The 10,456-nt window shown below is 33.6% G+C and overlaps 2 protein-coding genes across 5 annotated transcripts; one reads left to right on the top strand and one right to left on the bottom strand.

Moving 5' to 3' along the window:
• Positions 1-721: 721 nt before the first annotated feature.
• trappc5 (trafficking protein particle complex subunit 5) lies at positions 722-2,612 on the bottom strand. 2 transcript variants are annotated; one of them, XM_026234134.1, is made up of 3 exons: positions 2,550-2,612; positions 1,985-2,311; positions 722-1,626 (listed from the first exon to the last, which is right to left on the bottom strand). In XM_026234134.1, the coding sequence occupies exons 2-3, from the start codon at positions 2,252-2,254 to the stop codon at positions 1,330-1,332; spliced, it is 567 nt and encodes a 188-aa protein (XP_026089919.1). In that variant the 5' UTR covers positions 2,255-2,311; positions 2,550-2,612; the 3' UTR covers positions 722-1,329. The 2 variants fall into 2 exon arrangements, with proteins under 2 accessions (XP_026089919.1, XP_026090010.1); XM_026234225.1 differs by having other exon boundaries at positions 1,985-2,282; positions 2,550-2,596.
• serhl (serine hydrolase like) lies at positions 2,323-7,857 on the top strand. Of its 3 annotated transcripts, none has more exons than XM_026233972.1 (13): positions 2,323-2,373; positions 3,189-3,254; positions 3,432-3,575; positions 3,704-3,817; positions 4,232-4,273; positions 4,919-4,938; positions 5,329-5,403; positions 5,519-5,628; positions 6,426-6,505; positions 6,597-6,631; positions 6,873-6,949; positions 7,467-7,548; positions 7,638-7,857. In XM_026233972.1, the coding sequence occupies exons 1-13, from the start codon at positions 2,367-2,369 to the stop codon at positions 7,770-7,772; spliced, it is 987 nt and encodes a 328-aa protein (XP_026089757.1). In that variant the 5' UTR covers positions 2,323-2,366; the 3' UTR covers positions 7,773-7,857. The 3 variants fall into 3 exon arrangements, with proteins under 3 accessions (XP_026089757.1, XP_026089819.1, XP_026089766.1); XM_026234034.1 differs by lacking the exon at positions 2,323-2,373 and adding an exon at positions 2,743-2,902; XM_026233981.1 differs by lacking the exon at positions 2,323-2,373 and adding an exon at positions 2,743-2,902 and having other exon boundaries at positions 3,165-3,254.
• Positions 7,858-10,456: the final 2,599 nt, after the last annotated feature.

The raw sequence follows: 10,456 nt of genomic DNA, 5'->3' as shown, positions 1-10,456 counted from the left end.
TTAGTTGCAATAATGGCGAAAAAGATGAGTCTTTAGATATTTTTTTAAGTGAGTAGACTCAGCTGTTCGAATTGAGATTGGGAGGTCACTTAAAAAGGTCATTGCATTATCCTTCATATATAAAAACATACTAAGTTTAATTTACAGCTGTGAAGGCTAGCTTTTTTTAATATATACAGAATAGTAACTTATTTTTTATTGGTTTTGACCTATATAGACTGAAAAAAAAAAACTTTGGAGAAAATGGAATCAGGAACTTGCACTCAAACTTACATCTCTGAACAGATTTAACAGATTAATCATTTAATTTTCAGTTTTGTAGCCTGTCACAGTACTCAATAATCAGTGTGAAACATGACTTACTGGGAACAGTTTGTGCTGATTTGTTACAACATGACACCATTTACAGGAAATCGAGCCGATACTAAATGCCACGATTACACTTAATTACACAAAACTGCTAAATCTGGTTCCTGAAAAAATGTCCCTTTTGTTGACTAAAGTTATTGTTACTGCAATAAAACTCTTATTAGAAAGAAAAACAGTCACAGTATAACATGATGTCAGAGTATTATCAGAGTATATCTATTAATTATAATGGAAATTTATAATAATGCTATGTTAAGTATTAATAACTATTGTAACTACTGAACAGCTTTTAGGCATAAAATATTGTCATCATGGTATGTATTTGTAAGGGACAGAATTTCCTCCTCTCACCTTGCTGTTTAAAAACTCTTTATTATATTGTGTGATGAAAAATGAAACAGCATGAGCACATGAAACAGTAACACAATCCTCTATAATACAAAAGTCCAAACGTAATAATTCATGCTGTAAATAAAACTTCTCTGCTACTGCTAGTTCTGATTTTTCATTTTGACATATGTACACTGTCTGCACAATTCTGTGATATACTCAAGCAACTAAGTCTTTTTTTTTCACACAACTTCATTGCAGTTATAGTAAATTCCAGTGAGATCCATGCGTAAATTCAATACTGATTTAATTTATCATTTATTACAACTTATTCATGTCTTATTATGGTACATGTGTAAAATTCATCCTCACTGCATTAATGTATCAGTAAAGACATAATTTTACACTGGACTGGACTAGTGAGGTGACGGTGTCAATGTGGCTTGTCCTAAGCAATATTCTGTAACATCATTAAAAAAGGACAGCCAGAGACAGATTTGAAGTTATTTTGAGATATGTGCTAGATGCAGTGAATTTGTTATCAAAGCTATAAAAATGAGTAGGGGAATAACAATGTTGAGACTCCAGATTCAAGACTAAAACTTGAGACTCAGAGTAGTGAGCCATCTGCTATCTGCCATCAAGAGATTTATCACGAGCAATGACTGCCTCGTCAAACTTGATCATCAGTGTGGTCCCCTTGTGCCAGTGGACAGTGACTTTGGCGGGGAAGCCACTGTGGGTTAGGATAGCCTCCACGATGCCACCGGTGAAGGCTGCACAGTTCAAAGTGCTGTTCTCCTTCGGTACTGAAATGTAGGCGTTGATCAAAGGCTCCTTCTCAATGATGTAGTATGTTTTGTCATCATCGTTGGCTTGTTCCAGTTTGTCTGCTTCCTTGCCGAATAATGCTTTCCATACGTTTACCTAGCAAAAAAGAAAGAAACAGAGTTAAACTATAGGCTACGTTAACTTTGGAGGAATTAGTTCACCTCAGGCCAGACAATATGTAGATGAGCTTGTTTCTTCACCATAACAGATTTGGAGAAATGTAGTATTACATCACTTGCTCAACAGTGATGGACTGGAAACATGTGAATTACTTGTGGATTACTGTGATGTTTTTATCAGTTCTTCTGACTCCCATTGACTGGAGAACAAATGGTGTAATGCTAAATTTCTCCAAATCTTAACAGACAAACTCATCTGTCAGTTTAAATTTTTAGGTGACCTATTCCTGCAACGAAAAACGATCTACAATCTGTTAACAAATAAACAGTGATACCTTAATAAAGAGAAGTATGTTTAAAACTTTGGTCTCTCTTTTTCCATTTTTCTCCCTCATCACAAGGACGTCCAGAAGACTGGCTCCGACCCCTTGACCCATGTCCGCCAGCCGGGCCTGGAGCTCCGACACCGAGTACACGCGGCTCTGGCAGTACTGCACCATCTCCGAGAAGAGCAGCGCGAACGCGCTCACGCTCACCTCAGTTTTGGGGCGCGTGAGCGAGCGCTCGAGGATCGCAGATTTGCCTCGCGTGAAGCGCACCTCCATTCCGTCCACACCGAAATCGAATCACAACCTGAATTAAACAACGAATTTGACGTAATCCTGGAATATAAACAAATGTTCTGTTATAAACCAGCAGTTTATTATACGCAAATGAATGTCAGGTAACCTTAGAATTCATTGATTTGTCATTCATTCATGTAGTTACTCTAATTACATTATAGGGTTTCCTGAATTTATAAGGATTGAATAATAGATCGAACGAGCCAACTTGTAAAGAAATAATGAAATTATAATGCAGGTATCTTAATCAAAGCATATTTCATTGCTAAGCGTTTACCTGATGTTTTGGGTTTCAGTTCCGGAAGCGTGAAGCTAAGATTAGCGGAAATCGTCACTCTACGCTTGTAAGCGCATATTTTCAATATAAAAGTAGGACGGGAAATATCAATGACTTTACGTTTTCAAAACGAAGCATAGTGTTTGGTAGTGGTAAGAGTTTTGGAAATGTAATTTTCGTTTTATTAATTTTCGAAAAGCTCTTTCTAACGAAATTATTATTCAGCAGCAACGACTTTTATTTTAAAGTCAATTAAAAGTTAGAGGTCAGGATGCGCTTTGCTCACACTGTGCGTCATGTACTTGTAAATAGCAACTAGACTTGAAAAGAACAGGCGATTTATATCCCTCGATGTAAGTTTGCAATTAATTTGGAAAGCGGAACTATATAATTAACGTGTTTTTTATATATATATGTATATATATATATTTCCTCATCACGTTCCAGGACAGTTTAGGAGCATAACAGCCTACTGAATTTATACTTTTATATCTGTTCTGCATCTGTGAATTTAGTCTGATTTTTTATTTTTATTTTACATGCATGTCATGTTCAGATGAATAATGTTAAGGTACTTCCGAACCTTTACAAATATGTTTTTCTATTAAACATAAGTTTCTCCTTAAACTGCACTGCAAGGTGTGACAATGCTTCCTGCATTCACGAGCCTCAGACACTTTTCCACAACTACGGTGAGGAGAGCAGGTAAGAAAATTTAATTAAATGTAATATTTAGTTTTTTTTATTTTTATTTACATAGGTTAACATTAATCATATTTGCTTCAAAATCAACTTTTAAATACATTAAGGGAGCATATTTTATATGATATACATGACTGTTATCAGTTCATCTGTCATCTAATGATGACTATATTTTGACAGCGTCTGAGTTCCGAATGACTGTCCCGTGGGGAGAGATGAGAGGTCAGGTTTGGGGTCCTTCTAATGGTCGTCCCGTGCTGTGCTTGCACGGTTGGGCTGACAACTGCGGGACATTCAGTACCCTGATTCCATTGCTTCCTAAAGGTGCAGTGAAGGATTAATTAACATTATAAAGGTCCACATGGATAAATTCATTCTTACATACCTCATCTACAAATGAAGTGAAACTAGTTCTCAATTTCTCTTGTTTTTAAACTCCACATCTCTCCCAGACTGGAGATTCGTAGCCATTGACTTTCCAGGTCACGGTCTCTCGTCTCATAGGCCTGATGGGTGCCTTTACACCTTCCCTTTGTATGTGGCAGATGTTCGGCGAGTTGTTGAAGGTTTGAAGCAACTAAGCCTTTGTTACAAACCATTCATCTTCATTACAAAAAAAAAAAATCCTTGGAATAAGATAAAAGTACTTGAAAAAAAAAACAGTGTTTGAAGTAAGAAGACTTGTCAAAGGTATAGGCTATTTAATTTCAGTGCATTTTGGCAATTTGTTTTACTCATTTTATGCATAAGCAAGTAAAAAAAAGAAGTGGAAATAATGCAAAATAAACATTGAAGATACAATCAATGAAAGTAAGCCATAATAGATAATGCAGTGATGCATCTATAGTAAGTTTTTCTTGTTCAAATTCTTTTGTTATTTTTACTGAAAAAGCAAGGCTAAAGCTAAATACATACTGTAAGTGTGACTATATATATATATATATATATTTTTTTTTTTTTTTTTTTTCACTTGTTTGCAGCTCTTCAGTGGAAGCAGTTCTCTATCATTGGACATAGTATGGGTGAGTCAACACTTCATACACTTATAAAGGTCAAAGTTTTCTTGTGTGTGTGAAAGGTCAGAGGAAATATGCAAACTGTACGTTAACTGATGATAAATCATTTTATTGTGCAGTTGTGTAGTGCTATTTAAAGCCTTTATATTTTGTAGCTTTTCTTCAATGACATAAATGTATGTTAGTATATCACTAGAAGGGCATTAGAAAGACACTCTGGGATCAATGCCACCTACTTGTCTTCGTATTTCCCCACTATTTATAGCATCACCACTTCTCTAATATCACCCTTATTCACGACCAGATGACGATCAAATTTGAGTACCCGCGGTATTATTTTCTAAGATTTGATCTTAAATTAATTAAAATATATTTTAAAACAAAGATTTAAATATTCCACAGTAGGTAAAACAAGTGTGAGTTAGGCGTGGGTAAAGATATAGAAAAAAAGAGGTGAACAATTCATTAACTTGAAGTAATATAAAATAACCACAATAATATAATAATAAGATTAAAAAAAAATGTTTATAATAATAATTACTACTAATTTGGTTACTGGATAACACTGCAATGTAAATGAAATTATAATTTTTTAAAAATCAGTCAATTTCACAAATAAGTAACAAATATGCATGACATTTTTTTTTACAGGTGGGAATGTGGCAGGAATAGTGAGTATCCATCATATTTTTTCTATTTATGTAAATTTTATTGTTGTTTAGTACAGTTTTTCTCAGCTGGTTTACTTCATGACTCAGATTTGACATAAAGGAAAAAGGTATTACAATACTAAAATGATGCAATGTAAAAAAAATATTTTTTTTTCATAATCTTTGAATTATATAATATTAGAGTAAGCTGTAAAGCTCCAACAGTTTGCGAAGTTATTCACTTTTTGCTATCTTGCTATGCTTGAGTATAAAGCTGGCTTGCATTGTGTTTATCTGCTGTCCTTGAACGGTTACATTATAGGTTTTTGCAACAGAACCAAAGTTTTAGTAAATAAAGTCTCTGTAATGTGTAAATGTAGTGTGTGATAACAGTTCCTTCTGGTTTTCCAGTTTAGTGCCTTGTACCCAGAGATGGTTGATGCTGTAGTTCTCTTGGACACTTATGGATTCCTCCCAACACAAATGGTATCAATAGACTGAGCATTTTAGAGTCATCATTTGTAAATCATAGAAGAAGACTTCTCATTCAACATACATGCAGCAATGATAACAACACGCATGTTTACTTGTCCTTCCTTAGACTGACATGTTCAAGAACATGAGGAAAGGGATTAACGATCAAATCCACTATGACAACAAGACGGATGAGAGGAAAGAGAGGGTGTACACGTATGAGAAAGCCAAAGAAAGGTGAAGAATTCCTCACATTCGGTTACAGACAAACATGTAGCACATCAATGTTCTTGTCAGTTGGGTTTCAGCCACATTTTGAGTGTCTTCTCTTTAAAATCACCCAAAATTCAAAATATAAAACTACATTTTTTTATGAAACATTGCAGTATTTATTATAACCAATTTTTCTTAGACAAAATCAAGTCGCGCCCCACATTCTCTTCTTATTGGAGAAATTATTTAACTTGGATATATGTAACAATATGGAAGTAAGTTGATCACAGCTTCCATTAACGTCAACGTAAACATTTTACAGTTATTCCTCTTTAACTGTAAAAATCATTAACCCACCTCATATTGATTGCAAAGCTGAATTTTCAGCAACCCGTATCGCATGATCCTTCAGAAATCATTCTAATCTTTGCTGCTTATAAAACATTTCTTGTTGTTATCAACTTTGAAAACAGTTGTGCTGCTTAATAATTTTTTATGGTAACTGTGATACACTTTTTTTCAGGGTTCTGTGATGAATAAAAAGTACAAATTCAAATGAATTTATGGTAGCACTTTATTTTACAGTCCTGTTCCTCATGTACATACTATGTACTTATTATAGTAATTACAATTACTATTTAATAACTAGGTACTAAATCTGAACCTACCCCTAAACCTAACCCTACCCAATGTAGTTACCTTGTGTTACCAGAACTTTCGTAGATAAATACACTGTTAGTACACTATAAGTACATGTTAGTACACGTACTGTAAAATAAAGTGCAACCGAATTTATTATTATTATTACTATACTCTCTTAGATTGAAGGCTGCAAACCCTTCCCTTTCCGATCAGTCTGCAGACATTCTGTTAGAGCGAGCTATCAGAGAAGTTGAGGGAGGTAAGACACACAGAAATTGAATTCTCACTCTACAGAACTAGACTTTTTGACTTTTTTTATTTTTCTCTAAATTACTTCCTTTCTCTTAAAGGATTTGTATTCACCAGAGATTTCAGGATCAACCTGGTGAGCCATTTATTCATTCCTTTACATTTCAGTTGTTTGTTTATTACTGATAACAAGATTTCATATTTAGTTTGACTGTTTGACCCTTATTTATCTGTGACAAATCCACCAAAAACTCATATTATCATATACAGTAGTTTATTATTTTTTTGTTGTGGTCTCTGCTATAAAAATATCTTGTGTTTAGGAATGAATGTGTAAAAAACACACAATACATTTCATAATTTTGTTTTTGTTTCAGAAAAACATTGTGAATAATAATATTGAACAGTGCCTTCACATGTTGTCACTAGTTAAAGCCAGAGTGATGCTATTGCTGTGAGTTTACACACACACACACATAGTTTTCTTAGTGTTCAAGAGAAACACTGCATATTTAAACACAGTGCTCAAAATTAGAGATGCATGATTATTACAATTCTTGTCCAGTACTGATATGATGATAATTATTTCCATGATACGACCAGAAAATAATAATTGGCAGCTATTAAATTCTCTACTGTTATGTGTCTAAATAAATTCAAAATAAATAACTAAAAATGAAAATCATTCATTTATATACTAAAAGTCAGTTTCGGCATCACAACATTATGATATACAGTATGAAAAATATTTAACTTTTTTAAATATACTGGCCCCAAAAAAGTATTAAATCAAATATAAAATGCCAGAATGACTTTGTATTAGATAACAAGATATATAAACCTAGTGGCATATGCAGACAATTATCCACACAGCAGTTTTATACAATATCAATATCTGAATCTGTCTTGCATTCATGTCTTGTGACATAGTTGCTGCATTGTTTCAAAAGGAAAGATTTGTCTTTCTTTAGGGCAAAAGATGGTATATTCAAAACGTTTACTCTACCTAATGGATATGGTGATATGATTCAGAAGAGCTGGACTGATCAAAAAGTGAGATGTGCAAACATACACACAAACATAAGTGAAAAATGTCTGTCTGTTGTTGAGCAGAAATCTCTTTCTTTCTCAATCCTCTGCAGGCCACCATTCTTAACATAGAAGGGGATCATCACATTCACCTCAACAAACCTGAGTCTGTGGCCTCCATAATCACTGATTTTCTTCAGTCACACAGTCCTGACGGGGAAACAGGGAATGAATCACAGAAAAATTAGTCTTCCAGATTATAGCACACACATGCCAATTCATATTATTCAAATAATGTACACTGTACACTGATTAAAATATTTACACCATTAACCAATTCTCGTAATTTTGTATGATACTGTGATGCTTTAAGCATCATAAACCCACAATTATTTTTTTTAATTTACAAAAGTTATTTTATTAGAAAACGCTCAGAACGTTTCAGGAAATTTTCGATATCCATTTGTCTTCCATTTTTAACACTATGTTCAGTCCCTCCGTGTGGAAATCTCCCTCATATGATGATGCCATTCACATTAGGTACGGTGCTTTTTGAGATGTGGAGCGTGTTATATTGGCAAAATACAAAATAAACGCTTATATCAGTATTCAAAAAAAGAGGTTTAGTGCTGAACTGGCTTTATATATTACTAGATTTAATCTATTCAGAGAGAAGCTAGCTATATGTGATGAACTAAAGTTTTTTTGAAAGCGTAAATATTAACCAGAACATCTGTTCGTTTTTACTTTTGTTGTGATGAAGCGAAACTAAAGGTTAAAGTCTAATGCAATTTGTGCAATAATTTGACTTTGTGCCATTATTGGGGGCAAGTACGGTAAAAGGACTGTCACTATAAATTATATTTTGAATTATGAACTATTGAACTATTGATGAACTATTTTCTACTTTAATATGTTTTAAAATGATGGTAAAGCGTAATTTTCTGCAGCATTACTCCAGTGTTTAGTCCAACATGATCCTTCAGAAACCAATCTAATATGCTTATTTGGTGCTTAAGAAACAATTATTATTTTTATCAGTGTTGAAAACAGTTCCACTTTATTTAGGATTGTTTGAAGCAGCATTTATTTGAAATAGAAATCTTTTGTAACTTTATAAATGCTTTGACTGTCACTCTTGAACAATTGTATGTATTCTTGTTGAATAAAAGTATAATTTTTTAATACTACTGACCCCAAAGTACTACTACTGAACAGTAGTATATATAAAAATACTAAACCAAATGTATTTATATCACAAACATGCTTGTTTGATAAGTTAGTGTCCTTATTTAAAGTGATGAACTACACCTGTGTTAACTTAAATCACTGTGATAACAGTTAGTTAAAAATAACTGCAGAAATATTTCAAAAGAGTGATACTGGATCTGAGAGAAGTTCCAGCTAAATTTACTTGCAGCTGCCACTTGGTTTGATATTTTATTGTTACCGAAATTTGGGCATTTTTAGGTGTGACATTTTCAAGTGTCCAAGTACATTACTGTATGCAACTGGTGTGTGTGTGTGCATCAGCTGTGTTATGAATGTGCAGATTGCTGTGAATATGTGTCTGTTTGTTTAATTTCCTTCAGGTTTTGCTGAAAGCTGCACATTTGCCTTGTGCTCATATGTAGGTCAGTGCTGCTCAGTTTTGCCTGACATTTGAGACTATCAATAGCATGATATTCTGAAGGCCAAACACTGTGTAATGTGTGCTTGTGTCTGTAAATCTGCTTTATGTATATTCAGTCAGGCATTGCTCACCTCACGCTAGTAGAGTCATGTAGCTTCCGAATGTGTGTGTGTGTGTGTGTGTGTGTGTGTGTGCAAGAAAGATTGCTGTGGGAAGATTTTTCTGGGAAGTGTCATTCATGTTAAAGACATTCAATTCCGTAATCATTTATCCTCAAATCTGTATTTTTCTTTCAAACACCACAAAATGAGATTTTAAAGGGGATAGTTCACCCAAAATTTTTTGTGATGAACACAAAATAAGAAATTTTGAAGAATGTTGATAACCAAACAGTTTTGATTCCCACTTACTTCCAATGTATTTTTTAATTGTATTTATTTATTTTTTGTCCATATGATAGACATCAATGGGAACAGAAATGTTTACCAAAATTCTTTAAAATCTGTGTTTCCATAAAATTAATTCTTCTTTTGTATTTCCATAAAATAAAATATGAATAGTCTCATTAAAGATAATGACATGCCAAATTTGATTATTCACATGTTGTAAATTTTAGATTTAGGAGATTTGTTAGCATATGAAAAATTTCTAAAAAATATTTTTTTATATATATTAAAGAGTCAATTTATCAGACCACCATTCATTGTATGCAAAAGAGCAGCAATGACATTTTGTTAAATTTCTTCTTTTTTGTTCCAAAGAATAAAGTCATACAGGTTTAAAATATAAATGATGACAGAATTGTGAACTACCCTTGATGTGCTAAATGCTGTATGTTATTTGAACCATTTTGGGAATGTGAAAACATTTATACAATATAACATTCCTCCTAAAATATTCCTCTAATTTCCGATGATAAGTGCCATGTTTCAGTTTGAAATGAAATGATTAGTAATATGAGAGCAAGATTGAGAAGAAAGGGATTACAAAAAATATTACATAACTTCTGCTCTGACCCTTTCCTCGTCAGAGATATTTCCATGGTTACCCCCCTCCCAACTGGAATGGGATGGTACAGCTTTTGACAAGGAGAGCACGAAAGCAAGGGTGCGAGAAAAGCCCTCATTCCATAGCACTGAATAAAATCAAATGTCTTTGTCCACATAGCTTTGCCAGCTGCTGTTTAGCTTCGTTATTCAGCATTTTAATTAGACGATTCCATCTGCTTAGCCTGGGTTTGAGATTTAAAACCCGAAACTACAGCGTCAGTTCACAGACGATCAAGGAAAGACTGCAGGT

The sequence above is a fragment of the Carassius auratus genome, chromosome 1, assembly GCF_003368295.1.
Source record: "Carassius auratus strain Wakin chromosome 1, ASM336829v1, whole genome shotgun sequence".
NCBI classification, from domain to species: Eukaryota; Metazoa; Chordata; class Actinopteri; order Cypriniformes; family Cyprinidae; genus Carassius; species Carassius auratus.
The sequence above is the reverse complement of the archived record's forward strand: the minus strand, read 5'-3'. Positions and strand labels throughout refer to the sequence as shown.

What these genes read in the sequence shown, in the direction of transcription:
- trappc5 (XM_026234134.1), bottom strand. Translation starts at nt 2,254, where the DNA reads ATGGAGGTGCGCTTCACGCGAGGCAAATCTGCGATCCTCGAGCGCTCG. An exon ending in ACATACTTCTCTTTATTAAG is followed by an intron (nt 1,627 to 1,984) that starts GTATCACTGTTT and finishes CTTTTTTGCTAG; the next exon opens with GTAAACGTATGGAAAGCATT.
- serhl (XM_026233972.1), top strand. An exon ending in TGTTCGGCGAGTTGTTGAAG is followed by an intron (nt 3,818 to 4,231) that starts GTTTGAAGCAAC and finishes ACTTGTTTGCAG; the next exon opens with CTCTTCAGTGGAAGCAGTTC. An exon ending in GATTCCTCCCAACACAAATG is followed by an intron (nt 5,404 to 5,518) that starts GTATCAATAGAC and finishes GTCCTTCCTTAG; the next exon opens with ACTGACATGTTCAAGAACAT.